The sequence below is a fragment of the Lithobates pipiens genome, unplaced genomic scaffold, assembly GCF_037356315.1.
Source record: "Lithobates pipiens isolate NorthernLeopardFrog02 unplaced genomic scaffold, aLitPip1_a1.2 Scaffold_13, whole genome shotgun sequence".
NCBI classification, from domain to species: domain Eukaryota; kingdom Metazoa; phylum Chordata; class Amphibia; order Anura; family Ranidae; genus Lithobates; species Lithobates pipiens.
This window is the reverse complement of record NW_027507718.1, coordinates 146,209,003-146,229,817: the sequence shown is the minus strand read 5'-3', so window position 1 is coordinate 146,229,817 and position 20,815 is coordinate 146,209,003. Positions and strand designations below refer to the sequence as shown.

At 41.9% G+C, this 20,815-nt stretch overlaps 1 protein-coding gene across 23 annotated transcripts in view; it reads left to right on the top strand.

Annotated features, from left to right (window-relative positions):
- The window catches only part of PTPRS (protein tyrosine phosphatase receptor type S), a 733,740-nt gene that overhangs the window by 416,639 nt on the left and 296,286 nt on the right, over positions 1-20,815 (top strand). For 16 of the 23 annotated variants that reach the window (XM_077475694.1, XM_077475692.1, XM_077475693.1 and 13 more), the window contains 2 exons: positions 15,494-16,081; positions 16,622-16,719. In XM_077475694.1, the coding sequence (XP_077331820.1) occupies positions 15,494-16,081; positions 16,622-16,719 (686 nt within the window). The remainder of the gene's footprint in view (positions 1-15,493; positions 16,082-16,621; positions 16,720-20,815) is intronic. The other 7 variants (XM_077475705.1, XM_077475711.1, XM_077475704.1 and 4 more) reach the window with 2 other exon arrangements.

The window sequence follows — 20,815 nt, the reverse complement described above, 5'->3', positions numbered from 1 at the left end:
ACGACAATTTTCCTCCACTTCCAAGTCGGTTCCGGTTCCTATGTTTCCTCCTGATCGTATCTTGGCATTTCCTCCTGATCGTATCTTGGCTACAGTTCGCACCAGTCTTACTTCTCCTTTGGGTGACAAAATTCTTGCTGCTCAGGTCCAAGCTCCTCCTGAGAAACCTTGTGACCGCTGCTTTGTCCCAGAGAGTCTCCATACTGCTGTGCTCCAGACTTACCATTCTCCCAAGGCAGCTGGCCATCCTGGGAAGAATCAACTCTTTTGAGCCATTTCCCAACAATTCTGGTGGCCTAGTCTACGGGCTGATGTTACTGCCTTCGTAGCTGCCTGTCCCGTGTGTGCTCAGAGTAAGACTCCACGACACCTTCCAGTGGGCCTCCTACAACCCATACCCAGTGGAGACAGGCCCTGGACTCACCTGTCAATGGATTTCATTGTGGAGTTGCCCAAATGCCAAGGCAACACTGTTATCCTTATGGTGGTTGACCGGTTCTCAAAGATGTGTCATTGTATTCCACTTAAGAAGTTGCCTACCTCAAAGGAACTGTCTTCCATTTTTCCTCAGGAGATCTTTCGCTTACATGGGCTACCCAAGGTGATTGTCTCGGGGTGCAATGGAAGCGGTACGGTCCGGAGGAACGCTCCTGGGTTTCATCCTCGGACGCACATAACCCCTGTCCTCCTCTGCGAGTTCCATAGACGTTTTCCCCTCAAGTCCGGTGGCCCTCCGAGGGAGAGGGGTCATTGAGGAGGGGGTACTGTCAGGGCTGGCTTAACCCTTCTTTCTCTGGGCTGGCTGCTCAGCTGTCAGCTAATTGCCAGCTCCCATCTCTCTCCACATTTACCGTGTTCCTTATCCAGCTCGTCTGACCTGCCTACTTAAAGCTGTCCAGCTCACTTCATATCTGCCTTCGCCTTGATCACATCAAAAGAAACCATCTCCTGCGGTTCTGTTTAAAGACTGGATTACTGACCTCCCTTCTGGCTCCTTTTCCTGCTTGCTGTTGCTCTACTTGGATCCCTGACTTCTGGCTTGGCTGATTACTCGATCTGGTTATTGAACTCTGGACTGGCTGACTACTCGATCCGGTTACTGGACTCGGGCTATGCTTTCTCCATTTACCTTTTTATTTTTATTTAATAAACAAGTGTGATTTAATTGTACTTCTGTGTTGGTCTGATTCATGGTTTCTGACAGCCTGGCCGGCTGTCATTTTGTTATAGGCTGGGCGTGAAGTGGTTAAAAATGTACTGTAGCTGTATATGTCTTACTAATTCCATAATCTACCACAAAAGCCCAAAACTATTTATTCTCCTGCTCTTGATTATTGCAGCAGTACCACATATTAGGGGTGTTGGGATGTTTTAAAAAAATACTTGTACACTTAATCGGGGTGCAAAACGACTTGTCCCTCATGACAATCTATGTGTCCCTCAAGACAATCTAATCGTCCTGATAAAAAAAAAATGTAACCAGAACCGTATTTAAATTGGGCGTTACGATTGCGCTGTTTATCTCCTACTCGCCTCCCAGCCTGTCTCCAGGAGAGAGACCTTTCAATGTAACGAGCGCTGATTGGGTGCTTGTCAGGAAAGGGGAGTGTTGGACTCTCTTAACGCTTGGCAGAAGCACATCTTCTGAGGGAGTAACTGCCTCAATGAGGAAAGCAAAAAAAGTTTATTCCTTCACTTTACCCTTGCACACGGAAGTACTTGAGTGCTCAGTACAAGTGCATGATGAACAGCCAAATCAAGCTCTGGTGTCTGCTCCGTGAGGCTCCATTTACACCTGAGCATTTTAGGATTGCGGCAAAATCGGTGTTACTCTGCCCACAATCACAAAATGCACTACAATCACACAGGTTCAGGGGCCATTATTTTCAATGGCACCAAAAACAGTACAGTTTTGCCACGAATGTTGCACGATTTATTGCGAGCAAATCACATCGCCTAAAGCTTATTGCCCAACCATAAAAAGAAAAAAAATATATCATACAATCCCATATACCCAATCCTATAACCACAGTTGATCCAGAGGAAGGTGAAAAAACCCCCAGAAAAGCAGGATCCAATTTGCTACAGCAGGAGAAAAAATTCCTTCCTGATCCAAGAGAAGCTTTTCCCTGGATCAACTTCACCTATAAATGTTAGTACCCAGTTATATTATGTAAATGTAGGAAACAATCCAGGCCTTTCTGAAAGCAATTAACTAAGTTGGCTAGAACCACCTCTGGAGGGAGTCTATTCCACATTTTCACAGCTTACTGTGAAGAAACCTTTCTGTATTTGGAGATGTAATCTCTTTTTCTCTAGACGTAAAGAGTGCCCCCATGTCCTCAGTGTTGACCGTAAAGTGAATAACTCAACACCAAGTTCACTATATGGACCCCTCATATACATGCTGATCATATCCCCCCTTAATCTCCTCTTCTCAAGAGTTAACAAATTCAGTTCCTCTAAACTTTCCTCATAGCTGAGTTCCTCCATGCCTCTTATCAGTTTGGTTGCCCTTCTCTGCACTTTCTCCAGTTCCCCGACATCCTTTTTGAGAACTGGTGCCCAAAACTGAACTGCATATTCCAGATGAGGTCTTACTAATGATTTGTACAGGGGCAAAATGATATCTCTCTCTCTTGAGTTCATATCTCTCTTAATGCAAGAAAGAACTTTGCTTGCCTTGGAAACTGCAGCTTGGCATTGCATGCTATTATTGAGCTTATGAGCTACAAAACCCCTAGATCCTTCTCCACTATGGATCCCCCCAGTTATGATGCATGAATATTCTTAGTACATTAAACCTCATCTGCCACATAGTCACCCAATAAGACAATGCATTGAGCTTGGCTTGTAAATTGGAGACATCCTGTAAGCATGTTATTCCACTGCATAGCTTAGTGTCATCTGCAAAGACAGAAATGTTACTTTTAATCCCAGACCCAATATCATTTATAAAGATATTAAAAAGTAAGGGTCCCAGCACTGAACCTTAGGGTACACCATTGATAACCTTAGACCATTCAGAGTAAGAACCATTAACCACTACTCTCTGAATTTGGTCTAGCCAGTTTTGTATCCATTTACAAACTGATATTTCCAAGCCTGTAGACTTTACCTTACACATGAGTCATGTGTAGGGAACTGAGTCAAATGCCTTTGCAAAATCCAAGTATACCACGTCCACAGCCACCCCTCTGTCCAAGGTTTTACTTACCTCCTCATAAAAAGAAATCGGGTTTGTTTGACAACTTCTGTCTTTCATGAATCTATCCAAAACAGCAGGAAGATCCAATCTGTCCAAAATGCTTTCACCATCCGATGTGCGCCAGTGGTCCACCCCGAACAGAGAGCCCCACAAGTCGAGTCAAGCCTCTTTATAGATGAAACTCCTGGTTCCACGGTGATCTAATCCTTTTTTCAGGGACACCCAGCCAGATGGATAACAACGGCTTATAAATTCCTTTACATTCCTTGATCATCTACAGTTCACATGCAGTTACTTTGTTTTTTTTTATAAATTTATTTGAATACTACATCATGGAGTCCTCTTTTTATTGCATGTGAACTGCATATGATGGGAAAGAAGAGCCTGTAAAGGGAAATACAAGCCGTTGTTATCAATCTGCCATTAGATCACCATGGAACCAAGAGTTTTAATTTATACAGAGGCTTGAAGAAAATGTTTTCTTTTCTTACACAGAGGACACAGAGCCATAGTAATAACTATGTGGGTTATATTGGCGTATCAGGTGCTGGACACTGGCACGCCCCTTAAGGCATGAACTTCCCCCATATAACCCCTCCCATTACTGGGAGTCCTCAGTTTTTTCGCCAGTGTCTAAGGTGTTGGGCACGTGTAAGCCCACGTACACACGGTCGGAGATTTTGCCAACCAAATCCGTCGGATTTTGCCCGTCGGATTTAGTCCGACGGATTGTGTCCGAAACTGTTGCATACACACGGTCGGGGCAAGTTGGAGAAAAATCCGATCTTTCAGAACGTGATGACGTAATTTCGTTACGATGGGACTACATTCAGGCTAGTAGCCAATAGCTTTGATGTAGGAATTTGATCTGAGCATGCGTGGCACTTGGTCCGATGAAAGTGCTCTACACATGATCGGATTAGGTCCGTCCGGCCCAGTTGGTCGGGAAATATTTCCAACATGTTGGAAAATTGGGTCGGACGGAGATTCGGACAGAATCAGTCCGATGCATACCACACACAGTTGGATTATCTGACGACACGGTCCGATAAGACTCATTCCGACAGATTCTCAGACCGTGTGTACAAGGGCTAAGGATGTGTTGTACTGAGCTCCATGGGCAGTAATCCTTTGATGAGAATCAGCTATCCTGACCGGATCCATTCTGATGTCTCCGTAATGGACTAAATGTACCCGGGCCTCGTCATCCGAAGACACGAGGTTTTGCTTGCGAATGCTTTTAAGGCTGGTCCCTGGGATATAGTACTTTTTGGTAGTGTGGCCAATAAAAGTTTACTGGTCGGGTCTTCTCGCAGGTCCAGGATTGCGGGATTACTTGAGTGTATCCCTGTTCCTGAACGTTTCCTTTCAAGGTCTCAGAGCCTACCGTGAAGGGCAAAGATTGGGTTTTTTATCTCTGATAAAACTCTGTGGCAAGGAAAGGTAGGGGAGATTTTCTGCAAGGAATCTCTCCTTCCATGTATTGTGTTGTCATGTCATGTCTATGTGTCACCACTGGAGGCTGTATTGAGCACTCACCATTCTGACGCTGGAAACGGCAGAAGCTCCACTCTCTTCTCCGTTCAAGCCAGCTCAGACACTCAGGTATGAAGGGGGGTTCTGATCACTTCCTGGGCCCCCAGATTGGTGTTTTTTTGACTCCTTGAATGCCAGCCAGCTGCCTCTTTTTTCTTGAAAAATAAAAAATTGTGGGCGTTTTACCCCCGGCCACCAGGATGCCGACGCTCACACACTTCCCCTTTGAAAGAGGAAGGGGGGGGCGTTTTCGCGCGGGGGTGTGGCTAAATGGTGTCAGATGCTGGCCACACGTGGAGGAAGTAATTTAAGCTACACAGGCAGAGCTGCAGTCTGGCGGTGGAGGGACAGAGCAGAGTGGTTGCTGGTCAGGTTTGGTGACACAGGCATCTCCCTTTTGTTGACAACATTGTACTGTATAGCTAGGACTAATAGCAGTTATTGTACTGTACTATAGCCTAGCAAGTGTTACATTCTTTTACTTGTAGTGCCTCTGCTTTGTACTGTAAGCTATGAGTGACAAAGGGACCAGGAACTCCTCTAAGGGTTCTAAAGGGTTAATGGTATACAACAAGCTAAAAACCCTTCCAAAAGAATGTCTGTCTTCCTCCCCTGAGAGTTAAAAAGAAAAATACGGCCAGTCAGATGAGCCGTCAAGGTTAGAACACTTCTGTCACTGTGTATTTCATACAAACAGGTATTTTCTTCTACCATTTAAAAGATTATTGCTATGATGTCTCTCCATAGTAGGACTAAACATACCAGATACCCATCTAGAACTGAGGGCCCTTTTGTTGAGGTGCAGGAGGCTGGGGTTCAGGTAGATCTTCCCAAATATTGGAAGATACTTATTTTTCCTCTTCGCAGGATCCTAACGGAGGGAGCAGCCACACAAGTCAGGTGTTTGTCTACTCCCTTACTTAACCCTTTTGTTGCCCGCAGCACAAGCTCTTGAGGTATCTCCCTCTAATAGGGTTCATTTGAACCTCCTCCACCTGGGGATATTTTTCCTATTCATGAGTAGCTATGTATTCTGAATGGGAACATTTCTATGAAAGAAACGGGGGGTTCCAGCTATTAATGCTGCAATCACCTCAGTGAGCAGAGTCTCACATGTCCAGTGGATAAAACACTGATGTTAAAGGATCCAGCAAGTTAAGGTTGGATTTTCCTTTTGAAGACAAGATGTCTTTGCAGTTCTGGCTGCAATTGGAATAGCTCAGTCCATTAACCCTTTAACTTCTGCTCCACTATTTTGGTGGAGCGCACTTTGAGTCATGCCAATGCATTGGAATATGGACTCCAAGGGGTTAAGGAACTGGTGTGAGATACCTGAGAGTTCTGCCTGATCAGAAGGCCTGGCAAGGGGCTAGTGTACTTGACGCACTGTGTCTCACAGATGCTCTAAAGGATTCGGTTGTTTAAGCCCTATGGCTTATACTTCGACTTGTGCATTTTTGCAGAGGTCCGTGGCTGAAATCTTGATCAGCCGAAGCACCAGGTGAAAACCCTTAGCCAGTCTGTGTCCCTCCTTTAATCTCCTTTAATAGTGCAGCCTCTCCTATGCCTTAGTTCCCAGAAGCAGCACCAGGATCTTGGGGGCAGAAAGCCCATAAAGCAGAATGCTAAGGTCTTTTCATGAAGGAGCACCCCCACTCGTTCGGGTGAGGGGAAGGTCTTGCGATTGTAAAAGTCTGGCAGGAACAATGTTAAGAGCAGAGCTCCTAAGGTTCCAGAGAAAAAAAAAAGAAAGGAAAAAAGAGTCTCTTTCTGGCCTCTGGATCAGCTATTTTCCCAGTCGGTGATATCAGAGATTCCTTTAGTGGAACCAGGGTTTTTTTTGGCGCAAACCTTTTAAGATCTCAGAGCCAAAATGAGAGGTAAGACCCATTCTAGATCTCGGAGATCTAAATCGGCACTTGGAACATCCGATCCTTTCTTAATTGGCTGTGTCCATCCTGCAAGGAGGGGAGTTGCATATCTCCATGTGCCAAAGTTTCCCGCTTTTCCCGCATTAGTCTTCCCAGGGGAGGATCAGTTATCACTGATCTATGCATTTCCTTCAGCTCTGCTACTTCCACGCATTCTCCGCAGGATTAAGCAGGAACAGAAGGAGGGGAATCTGGTGGCCCCAGCCGGGTCCCAGAAGATCTTAATTTATCGAGCTCATAAAGAGGGCAGTAGAAGTCCTTTGGACTCTGCCATTATAGCCAGACCTTCTTGCACAAGGTCCGGTATTTCATCCTACTTTACGGACAAGGAGTTTAACAGGTTTGACTGTTGAATCCCACTCTATAAAAGATTGTGGGTGATCTCTTTCAGTACTGTCTACTTTGACTAATGCCAGGAATCCGGCTTCCAGAATCACTTACTATAGAATCTGGAAGGCATAGGTTTCTTGGTATGGATCCAGGGCAGGATTCCTGCATATGGGATCTGAAATTAAGCTGGCCTTGACATTTATCAAAAGCCAGATCCAGGCCGTGTCGATGTCTTTTCCTATGGCCTCTTGCTTCCCACTCTTGGTGCATAGCTTATTCAGGGGGTAACACGGTTTATCCCCCTATCAAGGCACCTTTAAGTCCTTAGGATTTAAAATCGGTCTTTTCGGCTTTGCTGAATTAGCCGTTTGAACCTTACGAGAAATTCTCTTGGTTCTTTGACAAGAAAGATAATCTTTTTTGCTTGCCATTTCTTCTGCTAGAAGAGTATTGGCTCTGCCTTGTAAGAGCCATATTTCATCATGTATAGGGATGAGGTGGTTTTATGTCCTCATCCTGAATTCTTACCAAAAGTAGTAACATGTTTTAATTTAAACCAATATATTATTCTTCCTTCTTTCTCCCCAGAAGCCTTAATCTGTTGAAGAGAAAGCACTACAGTCTCTTGATGTAGTAAGAGCGATCAGAATCTATTTAAATGCGACCGCTCAGGTTCTCCAAACACGGGTTTTGTTTGTACTGCCAGAGGGTCCAAGATATGGACAGGCAGCGTCAAGATACACTATTTTCCAAATGGATTTGTCAAGTGATAGATCAAGCTTCAGCTTAAAGAAGAAAATTCTTCCTTCTCATATTAAGAGCACACTCATCCAGGGTGATTAGTGCCTCTTGGGTGGTGCATCATCAGGCTTCTATGGCTCAGATCTGTAATGCCGCAACTTGGTCTTCAGTGCAGACGTTTATCCGATTTTATCAAATCGATATTAAAAGTAATGAGGATATTGCCTTTGGGCACAGCATACACTGCAGGCTGCAGTATGAGTCCTCTGGCCTCCTGTTTCCTTTATTCTGTCTCCCCCCCTTCAGTTGCCATTACTTTGGGACATCCCACATAGTTATTACTATGGCTCTGTGTCCCCTGATGTAAGAAAAGAAAATAGGATTTTTAAAACAGCTTACCTGTAAAATCCTTTTCTTTGATGTACATCAGGGGACACCGAGGTACCTCCCTTCTTCTTCTTATACACTTTGCTTGGCTACAAAACTGAGGACTCCCAGTAATGGGAGGGGTTATATGGGGGAAGTTCGTGCCTTAAGGGGCGTGCCAGTGTTCAGCACCTGATACGCCGATATAACCCACATAGTTATTACTATGGCGCTGTGTCCCCTGATGTACATCAAAGAAAAGGATTTTACAGGTAAGCTGTTTTAAAAATCCTATTTTCAAGAATTAAAAAATAACCAAACAGTAAAGTTGGCCCAATTTTGTGTAATGTGAAAGATGATGTTACACTGAGTAAATAGATACCTAACATATCACCCTTTAAAATTGTGCATACTTGTGGAGTGGCGCCAAACTTTGGTACCTTGGTAATTAAAACTCTCCAAAGGCTACGCTTTCAAATGTTTTACAGGTTACCAGTTTAGAGTTACAGAGGAGGTCTAGTGCTAGAATTGTTGCTCTCGCTCTATTGCTCTACATTACATGTGTGATTTGAACAGTGTTTACATATGCGGGCACGACTTTCGTGTGTGTTCTCTTTTGTGCGTAAGCACACGGGGCGGAGGTGATTTAAATTTTATTTTATTTGTTTATTTTACTTTAATTTCTTTATTTTTGAATGTTCTCTTTAAAAAAAATAATAATAACTCTGATCACTTTTATTTCTATTACAAGAAATGTAACCATCCCTTGTAATTGCAATTGTGCATAACAGTTCCTCTTTTTTGTAGAGATGTGCACCTCCACCGATATTGATATAAAATACATCCTTATCAGAGGTCTAGACTCCAAATTATAGGAGTCTAGACAGGCGTGATAAGCAAGTATAGAAGCTCCAATCAACTCCCTCTTTTATATTGCAGGTGGTGGTACTGTCATGGCTGATGGTAAAATTTACTCCATAATAGGGCCCATGAAGGAAAGGTAAACCAGCCACACGGTGTAAAACTACTTAACAGTTTATTCAAATAAATCAGTGCTAAACACTTACAGAAATCCAGTATAAAACAAGCATTAATAGATCCAAGACATCTTAGAAGTTGATCGACCAGTATACAGGATTGGCGTGCGTGGTACCTCAAGGACATGGACTCCATCCGATGCATTTCCTTAGAATTAACGTCCTCTGGGGCATAGAGTCTATGCCCTACACCACGCAAATATATACTGTCCAAAAATAGGCAGGTTACAGCCATCCCCAATGCTCTAATCAAAGGTATGGCCATGTTGGTAATAGTGTAGATAGCCAAGCCTTGATTTGGAACCAAGATGGCCACTGAAGAGCATTCAAGCCTCACTCTGGGTGCGAGCATTCAAGCTTCGCTTTGGATGTTAGTCAAGCCTTGTTTTAGAGTCAAGCTTTGCTGGTTCTAGGTGCAAATCAAGCCTCATTTTGAGATGGCAGTATTAACCAATAAATGTGCAATCTCCCACCAAAAAGGAGGCTTGTACATCTCTGGTTAAAACATATTCAAATACACACCAGCATTGTAAACAATGACATTCTACTGAGTTAAGGCAAAAGAATGTCAACCCAAATATATGAAGCGACAGACTGGTGAAATCTAGTATGCCAGTGGTATAAATTAAAAACAAAAAATTAAAAAGTTGTATGGAATTTATTAAAGAAATAACAAAAAAAAGGCAATACGGCTGTCCCCTGACTACAGTGGAACACCTTACATGAAACAATTACTAAAACACTGTATGAAATGTATAGATAAAGATACCTACAAAGAACCTGTAAATTGCTACCTCGTTAGTACAAAAATGGCCCTCTAGACTTATGGAAAGTGATGACAGAAGACTGGGTCAAGCGTTATTGATAAAGGCATTAATGTCCCAATCCACATTCATACTGTAGATTTAAAGGCGAAAGGCAAAGGATTTAAATTCGTAAATTCACTTGTCCTCCAGTTGGACACGCCCCTGTTCAAACAGTGATCAGGAATTGGTCCTCCCAGTTCCTGATCATTGGTATGAATCCCAGAGCTGTCTGTGACAGCTGGTTCTCTGTGCTGGAAGGACACTGAGCTGCACGCTCTCAGCACAAAAACAGTAGTGCACTAATTAGGCCCTCTTCTGTGTGGCCACATATATGGCTCGGCAGGAAGGGGTTAAGGATATGTGTTTTGTATTTGTGTGTGTTGTTCCTGGTACATAATGTTTTGATAAATTGTATTTGTAGGATCTGACATTACATGCTACATACAACATTACTCTTTATTGAATATGCCATGTCTGTGTTTCACTATCAGTGGGTTGGTGATGTGCAATCGTAGTTTGTAGTTGTAGGTGCTTTGAAGCAGGGTGTGATTCCACTGTTCTCATTGTTCATGTAAAATTTGTACTTTTTAAAGTGGAAGAAAAGCTTGACAGTAACTAATCTTAAAAAACGATACATCCTACCTCCATTTTTCAACAGGAGATACCATTTGACGGGTACAGTTGAAAGCTATACAAACAGCGGATGGAGACTTGTACCTCACTGTTGCAGGGCGGATTTTGTCTGTGTTACAACCCACCCTTAGACACAGGCAAAACCCGCCTTTCAACACACCAAACCCACCGCGCAACACAGACAAAACCTGATCTTGAACACACCACGCAACAGCGAGGACAACTACAGTCTCCTTCTCCTTCCGCTGTTTGCATAGCTTTCAATTGTACCCGTCAAAATGGTATCTCCCGTTGAAAAATGCCTCCTACAACTATGGTGACGTCATACCTGTAAATCAGCTAGAGTAGCCTTCCATACTGCGCATGTGTGGGCACTTTTCAACGGCGGGCACTATTTGATAGAACACCGGCAAACGCTGGGCCATGAGAGCCTAGGGATGATGTCACGGCTCCCAGAATTCACAGCCATTGTTCAGCACTCTTTTTCACAGGAATGCCATAGATTGAAAAAAGGTAATTACACATATCTTTTTTACACAGAATGTTCAGGATAGGTAGAAGATGGGAGGGTGTTTTTAGCAACAGGCTAACATAAATAGTATGCAAGCTCTTGGAGGGTATGATAAGGGACTATATACAAGATTTTAGTCATGAAAACGGTATCATTAGCAGTAATCAGCATGGGTTCATGAAGAATACTTCTTGCCAAACCAATCTATTAACCTTCTATGAGGGGAGCTGCCATTTAGATAAAGGAAGGCCCGTAGGTGTCTGGATTTTGCAAAAGCATTTGACACAGTTCCTCATAAATGTTTACTGTACATAGTAAGGTCTGTTGGCATGAACCATAGGGTGAGTACATGGATTGAAAACTGGTTACAAGGGCAAATTCAGGGCGTGGTGATAAATGGTTAGGGTGGGAAGTGGGGTCCCCCAGAGTTCTCTGCTGGGACCAATCCTCTTTAATTTGTTCATAAACGACCTGGAGGATGGGGTAAACAGCTCAATCTCTGTATTTGCGGATGACACTAAGCTAAGCAGAGCAATAACTTCTCCGCAGGATGTGGAAATCTTGCAAAAAGATCTGAACAAATTAATGGGGTGGGCAACTACATGGCAAATCAGGTTTAATGTAGAAAAAAATAAAATAATGCATTTAGGTGGCAAAAATATGAATGCAATCTACTCACTAGGGGGTACACTTCTGGGGAACCTAAGATGGAAAAGGACCTGGGGGTCCTAGTAGATGATAGGCTCAGCAATGGCATCCAAGCTGCTCCTAACAAAGCAAACAGAATATCCCTGTTGAGAACAGAGAAAAGAGGATTAACTCCAGGGATATAGCGATGACTCTCCCACTCTACAAGACTTTGGTCTGGCCTCACCTGGAGTATGCTGTCCATTTCTGGGTACCAGTCTTCAAGAAGGATGTACTGGAAATGGAGCGAGTACAAAGAAGGGCAACAAAGCTAATAAAGGGTCTGCAGGATATTGGTTATGAAGAAAGGTTGCAAGCACTGAACTTATTCTCTCTGGAGAAGAAAGAGAAGCTTGAACGACTACAACATCCAGGGATATACAATGTAATACAGACATATAATCACACACATAGGTGGGACTTGTGCTTTTTTCAACCTCACCTACTAAGTGACTACGACTTAAAGTTTTTGTTAACCCCAAAAAAAAAAAAATCATGTTCCTTTAAAGCATTTTATACACCACAGTGCTTGTGCTGTGTCATTTGGCCCCCTGTAATACCTGGCTTATCCTGCCTGACTATATCCTCCCCTTTGTAAACTGACCACGGTGTATGATGGCTGCTGAGCCCTGACACCATGGTCAGTTTACGTGCTTCCGTCATCTGCAGCCCTGCTCTCTGTCTCCTCTGTGCTCTCCCCCCTCCCTGCCTGTCAGCTTATGACAGTGCCCTCAACCGCTACTCCTGCTGCTCAAATAACTTTCACATATTCATACCATCCCCTCTGTGTTCTAATCCAGTGTCCCCCTGTGTGAGTAATTTTATAAAAAAAAAAAAAAAGCCTGCAATACCTCACTTCACAGCTCTTCTCAGTGATCACATGATTGGCTGGCTTTATCTCTCCTCTCCGCCTCCTCTCCTGAGTGACGTCAGCAGAGTAATCTCTGCCCCACCTGCTGCATCTGGCAGACGAGGAGAGGAAAAAGCCAGCCGATCATGTGATTGCTGAGAAGAGCTCTGAAATTAGGCATAGCAGGGTTTTTTTTTATATAAATCACACAGGGGCACACAAGATTAGAACACAAAGGAGATGGTATGAAGATGTGAAAGGGGCTTTAAGTTTCTTTCTGAGGTAAAATGTTAATTAGCATGCTAGGACCTGTTTCCAGAAATCATTTTGTTTATAGTTTTGTATCAGCAGTTGTATTTGTTGTCTGTGTATGATACAGTTTTCTATAACTGTACTGTAATAAATACTGGAGCCTAAATCTGGTGATACAAGTAGTGTTTAAAACTTGCACATATTTAAAAATTGTGTTGGTATACCAAATTTAAGGGGTTCTAAAGACAAATGTTTTTTTTCCTTAACCCAGGGTTTCTCAACCAGGGTTCCATGGAACCATATGGTTCCCTCAGAAGTTGCTAGAGGTTCCTTGAGCAAAGAGCAATTTCTGCCCCTCAGATAAGTTCCCACTGACACCATTGATATTGGTAATTTCTTCCAATTACCACGTGTAAGGAACATTCTTCTCACTGTCTGTCACACTAATGTATCATGAGTTGTAGATATATAATTTTTAGCAGGGGTTCCTTTTGACCGGAAAGGTATTTCAAGGGTTCCACTGTTTTGAAAAGGTTGAGAAAGGCTGCCTTAACTAGTTCAGGTCTGCCCCATAGCAGTTTTACTGCTACAGGGCGGCATCTGTGGGCCAGATCAGGTTTATATACGTGATCCGGCTCTTCCGGGTACGGCATGCGCATGCCCAGCAGCAGGTACAGTAGACTCAATGTCGTCTGGCACCGGCCGATCAATCGATACACAGGCAGAGCAGCAGTCTGCCTATGTAAACAAGGCAGATTGCCATTCTGTCAGTGGGGAAGGCATGGATACTGTGGTACTACAAAGCAGGGACATGGATACATGCCTTCCCCTAGTAAAAGCACCTCACACACAGTGCATAAACACTGGCTAGGTACACATTTAATCCTTTGATCACACCTGATGTTAACCCCTTCCCAGCCAGTGTCATTAGTACAGTGGCATTACATATTTTTTTTTAGCATTGATCACTGTAATAATGTCACTGGTCCCCAAAAAGTGTCCAAATTGTCCACCGCAATATCACAGTCCTGCTTCAGTCGCTGATCACCACCATTACGAGTAAAAAAACATATCCCATAGTTTGTAGATGCTATAATTTTTGTGCAAACCAATATAAATATACGCTTATTGGGATTTTTTTTTACCAAAAATATATAGCTGAATACATATTGACCTAAATTTATGAAGAAATTTGATATGTTGTATAACAGAGTAAAATGTATATATATATTTTTTTCACAACTGTTGGTTTTTTGTTTATAGAGCAAAAAATCAAAAATGCAGAGGTGATCAAATACCACCAAAATAATTTGGGTTCAGTGTCGCACTACATGACAATGTTCAGTTAAAGTAACGCATTTGCGTATCGCAAAAAATGGCCTGGTCATGCAGAGGCCGTAAATCTTCTGGAGGTCAGATGGTTAATGCATTACCTGCACTAAGGAAAAATACCTTCCACTGCCTGTTCCTCCCCCCCCCCCCACCCCCCCGATCCACTGCCGTACCTGTCTGCAGCAGCACTGGCCTCACAAGACAAACTGATAGCAGCGGGAGCCATTGGTTCCCGCTGCTGTCAGTCAAGTTCAGTAAGGGGGAGGCAGGATTGAGCTGTGCTGTGTGTTTCTGTGGATGCACACAGCCTGGCACAGGAGCGCGCCTGCACATGTGCACCCATAGCAAGCGGCTTGCTATGGGGGCACATTTAGGAGAGGGGGAGTGGACAGACGACCCCAAAAGAGGCGGTAAGCAGCTGCTCTGTACAATATATTTACACAAAGCAGGTAAGTATAAACCTCTTTTTTTTCTTCTTGCTAAAAACAAGTGAGTCTATAATATTACTTTTAATCTGAATTAAAATATTGATGTGGCCAGAATTCTACATATTTAGACATTATGAACCGACCATCATTCAAAAGTTATTTTCAGAAAATATGGCTTTTGTAATTCATAACCATAAACAGTGGATGTTGGTACAAAAATATTATTTTTTGTGTATATTAACCACAAACATGTAATGTTTACCAGGCTATTGATGGTAATTAAACTCGAGGGGGCATTCATGGGAAATGGTGACTTTATCTGGTAAATATTACATGTTTACAAAATTACACCCATGATATACTACATTCCTACAAAACACTTTAATACACTGTCATATTGTGTACTTTATACAGTTTAAACATGTGAGTGGATTGTCCTTTTTTCATAGACATGTATACATTTGAGCTCAAACTTAAATTTTTTATTTTTTTGTAAAATGTAAGCCATTTATTTATAGACTAACCTTGTTACTTCACACATTTGTTCTGGAATACAACTCAATATGTTTATATAGGTTTCCTTGTTAGAATATATGTTCTAAGATCAAACATTTATTGTGAGCGCTTGTGTAAAACAACATCTCTAGTTAATTCAAGTGGTAGTAGTGTGCTTACTTTTTCTCATTTTAATAAGCATTTAAATTTAAGTACCCTCTAATAGGCCATGTGCATTCAGATGTTGAGATTTGTTTGCCTGTAAGGAAAACGGTAATTAAAGTGTATTTTTAACTAGTAATCATAAAATGCATCAGATAAACTTTTTTTTTTCAATTTTCTTATTACAGTTCCTGGAAAACCTGACTTTTCTGTGCATCAGACATCGGAGAGCAGCCTACAATTACAATGGGGACCACCAAGTGAGTCAGTTGAGCACATCCTAGGGTACCGCCTACAGTTTGGGCGCCATGATGCTAAAGTTTTATCAACACTAGAGTTTGGACCTCAACAAAAGACATACACAGCCACCAATGTTCATAAAGGAGCAAAATACATTTTTAAAATGGCGGTCAAAGGCCGGGCGGGCTTTAGTGAGGAAGCTGTAAAAGAGTTTGATATACCAGGGGAAGCACCTAAAGGTTACCCTCTATTGATTGAGCCTGGTAATATCAGTTCTGTAACTATCCAGCTAAACTGGCTGCCTCCTGTTTTGGCCGAAAAGAATGGGGATATCACCAAGTATACAGTAGCCTACTGGGTTGCTGAAATTCCTGAAAAAGTGTTGGAATTGGACCTACCATCTTCTCAAAGCTCTTGCTTGCTGAGCAATCTGAAGCCTAACACTGTGTATGAAGTCAAAATACGTGCACACACCAGTAAAGGGCCTGGGCCTTACAGTCCAAGTGTCCAGTACCGCACTTTTCATCTAAATCAAGGTAGGCCTTATCAGTCTTATTTCCTTGGCTTTTAGTTTTGGTTCTTGAAAGCAAGCAGCGCCTGAATCCTCCAGCTCCAGTGTGACTGTAATAATTGGAATGGTATTTTTATTTTATTTTACTAATAACTGAGTGAATCTGAAAGTATGGTCAGGTAAGTGCTTTTTCTTTTCTTAAAGTCTAGTTAAGACACTTCTCTTGAGTTTCTGGGTCCACCAGTGGCATTTAAGGTGGGATGCCTTCTCTGTCACCTTCCTTTTAATATGTGCCTTGAAATATACTTGTTTACATATTTCATACCTAAATATTGTTTTTTTTTAACTAATCCATTTAGTAATATCGTAATGGCATTTCTGGTTTTAGAGTCATGAAGCAAAGTGTGGGTTTGTAGACATGGATGCAGCTTACAAAAAAAAACACTAATTCAGTTTTTCTTTTCATACACTTCAGTGTAATTTTATAAACACTAGTTTCAAAATGGAATTTTCTGTTTTAATAACTTGTTCTGGTAATCTTTCTTTTGTCTTTGCTGTTTTTCAGTAATGCCAAAAAATTTCAAGGTCAGAATGGTAACAAAGACTTCTGTTCTCCTTAGCTGGGAGTTTCCTGAAAATTACAACTCAATAACACCATACAAGGTATTAGGATGGATCATATATCTTTTACTGAAAAGGTTCTTCGGTCTGGGGAAACTAATGTACAAGGAAGTTCCTATTTCCATAAAAAGTACCAAGCATTTTCAAGAACAGGATTTTCCCTTTATGGATCATTACCATTTCCACCCTGGTCAAGGAGTCTGGGAATCTTGGCGAATTAAAATTTTTAAAAAATGTTTTTACATAATGGAGAGATGGGCAGCAGCTTTAATAGAAACATACTATATAATATCCCCTTTACCAAACTTTGGGATTAAACACAGATTTAATATCACCCAGTACACCAGTTTTTTTTCTTTTTCTTTTTTCTTTTTTTTTTTATTAAAAAAGGGGTTTTATTGAATGATAGCCAACAAATACATCAGTCATTCAGGCTAGAATAACAGTGGCTAAAAGACTAAGAGTATGAGAGCCCGACATCATGCAGATACCTGTTAATAAACATATTAGGACCAGTACAGTGTCTCAAGAGAGGGGCCCAAAAAAAGTTAGTCTTTTCAAAACATCAGGTCAGTGCTAGCCATTGGGCTTTGTATTTAAAGTTTTATTTTTATTTCGCTCTTTAGCAAAGCACATGGTACAGTCAACAGAAAACAGCCCTCATAACACAGGAAATACGTAACAGGCATATAACACAGTATAATAGCCCTGAAGAAAGCTATGTCCCCAATACATGGACATATGCCCACATCACTCCAAATGGTGATGTGGGCATTAGAGGGAATAATGCACAACTGACTTGTTTCTGTGACTTTTAAAGTGATGGGATCCACTTACAATACAAGAAAAAGTTAGAGACCCTGTCACCAGACCATTAATTTCAACAAACGTATTCCCATAAGAATATACAGTGCCTTGCGAAAGTATTCGGCTCCCTTGAACTTTTCAACCTTTTGGAACATTTCAGGCTTCAAACATAAAGATATAAAATTTAATTTTTTTGTGAAGAATCACCAACAAGTGGGACACAATTGTGAAGTGGAACGAAATCTATTGGATAATCTAAACTTTTTTAGCAAATAAAAAACTGAAAAGTGGTGCATGCAAAATTATTCGGCCCCTTTACTTTCAGTGCAACAAACTCACTCCAGAAGTTCAGCGAGGATCTCTGAATGATCCAATGTTGTCCTAAATGACTGATGGTGATAAATAGAATCCACCTGTGTGTAATCAAGTCTCTGTATAAATGCACCTGCTCTGTGATAGTCTCAGGGTTCTGTTGAAAGCGCAGAGAGCATCATGAAGACCAAGGAACACACCAGGCAGGTCCGTAATACTGTTGTGGAGAAGTTTAAAGCCGGATTTGGATACAAAAAGATTTCCCAAGCTTTAAACATCCCAAGGAGCACTGTGCAAGCGATCATTTTGAAATGGAAGGAGTATCAGACCACTGCAAATCTACCAAGACCTGGCCGTCCCTCTAAACTTTCAGCTCAGACAAGGAGAAGACTGATCAGAGATGCAGCCAAGAGGCCCATGATCACTCTGGATGAACTGCAGAGAACTACAGCTGAGGTGGGAGAGTCTGTCCATAGGACAACAATCAGTCGTACACTGCACAAATCTGGCCTTTATGGAAGAGTGGCAAGAAGAAAGCCATTTCTCAAAGATATCCATAAAAAGTCTCGTCTAAAGTTTGCCACAAGCCACCTGGGAAACACACCAAACATGTGGAAGAAGGTGCTCTGGTCAGATGAAACCAAAATCGAACTTTTTGCCCACAATGCAAAACGATATGTTTGGCGTAAAAGCAACACAGCTCATCACCCTCAACACACCATCCCCACTGTCAAACATGGTGGTGGCAGCATCGTGGTTTGGGCCTGCTTTTCTTCAGCAGGGACAGGGAAAATGGTTAAAATTGAGGGGAAGATGGATGCAGCCAAATACAGGACCATTCTGGATGAAAACCTGTTGGAGTCTGCAAAAGACCTGAAACTGGGACGGAGATTTATCTTCCAACAAGACAATGATCCCAAACATACAGCAAAATCTACAAAGGAATGGTTCACAAATAAATGTATCCAGGTGTTAGAATGGCCAAGTCAAAGTCCAGACCTGAATCCAATCGAGAATCTGTGGAAAGAGCTGAAAACTGCTGTTCACAAACGCTCTCCATCCAACCTCACTGAGCTCGAGCTGTTTTGCAAGGAAGAATGGGCAAGAATTTCAGTCTCTCGATGTGCAAAACTGATAGAGACATACCCCAAGCGACTTGCAGCTGTAATCGCAGCAAAAGGTGGCTCTACAAAGTATTAACGCAAGGGGGCCGAATAATTTTGCACGCCCCACTTTTCATTTTTTTATTAGTTAAAAAGTTTCAAAAATCCAATAGATTTAGTTCCACTTCACAATTTTATATCTTTATGTTTGAAGCCTGAAATGTGGCAAAAGGTTGAAAAGTTCAAGGGGGCTGAATACTTTCGCAAGGCACTGTATGTGTATTTAACATTTTGTATGCTTGAAAGTTTGCATGTGTAGAAATCCAAATACCCTAAGACTGATGTTGAGCACTTCCATCTTGGATGTGATATCAGCAGGCCCAACAAAATCAGGGCTGTCACTCAATGGACCTTTTATAGTTTTTCTTCTAGCCTCTACCAGGGCAGCTTAATAAAGGGTTATGTAGGGAGATGAGGGGAGGGGTGGATGACAGAGAGTAATTAGACAATGTTAGAAGAGGAGAAGACTATGACTGCAAGAAGGGAGATAGCTGTGCTTGAGAACTGCACAGTCATATTTTCTTTCAAGCACAAGGGCTAATTGGAAGCAAATAAAAAATTATCTATGAAAAAAGGGAAACACTGCAAGTAAACATGATTTTTTAAAGTTGGTGACAGGGTTTCTTTAAAGAGAAAAACACCCCAACATCACGGGTTACAAAAAATACAAACAAAGTAATACTCTTGAGTATTCTCACTGTTGAATATTTTATAAGTTCCGCATTCAGAGACCTGAGCCTAATTTGCCAGTGCCAAGGTGTCTGCCTATATCCTGGGTACAGTATATGTTGAATCCTGTGCTCCCTGCTGTGAACAACATAGTCTCCAGATTCTCCTTATAGGCACAGTAATTTGTTGCTCAGCCATGCAGATCAGCTCACTGATTTACATATTGGCTATTGACTAGTTGTTCAAGTAACAAGCATTTAAAGAGGATGCTTATTTGACTTTGAAATATAAAAATACTGATATTAATGATACAACGTAAGATTAGGTTCACATTATGCAAGTCAGAAACTGTTTAGCAGACGCGTGAGAGCGCTATCAATTCTTAATGGCACCTCCACGTATCAGCAAAAGATCTGTATTTTTGAGTGTGTGAAACCACATGGTGCCGCAGCACCACACAGTTTCGGGAGGCGTGATCTTAAAAAAGGGGGTTGGGGACTTCTTTCCCTGCCTTCCTGCAAGTAGAAAAGCCAATTGAAGTGAATTGGCTGCCCTATGTGCAAAACGCGTGTGTGAACCAGGCCTTTCTCTCCCATACCAAGTCTTCTCTTTCGTTCTAAAAAAAAAAATTACAATAGTAAATATGTACCTGTTCCAAAGTTAGTACAATTAAAGGGGTTGTAAAGGTAAATTTTTTATTTTCTACATAGCTTCCTTTAAGCTAGTGCATTGTTGGTTCACTTATCTTTTCCTTCGATTTCCCTTCTAAATGTTTTTTTTTCTTTGTTTTCTTTGTCTGAATTTTTCACTTCCTGTTCCTCCTCAGTAAGCTGTTCAGTAAGCTGTTCTGGCTGACTAACCACCAGCTCGAATGATGGTGAGAAGTTTACTGAGGAGAAACAGGAAGTGAGATATTCAGACAAAGCAAAAAAACATTTAGAAGGGAAATCAAAGGAAAAGATAAGTGAACCAACAATGCACTAGCTCAAAAATTACCTTTACAACCCCTTTAAGGGTTTCAGAGCCCAACCGTTTCTGCATTGCCAGAATGATGGTAAAGTCTGGTATCAGCATTTTTCTGTATTGTTATTGGGGCCTCAGTTTCTTTTCTCTGTTACACCCTTGAGGGACCCGCCCCAAAGGAGAAGAGTGTTAAAGTCAGTATCCACATGGAGAGGGCCATGCAC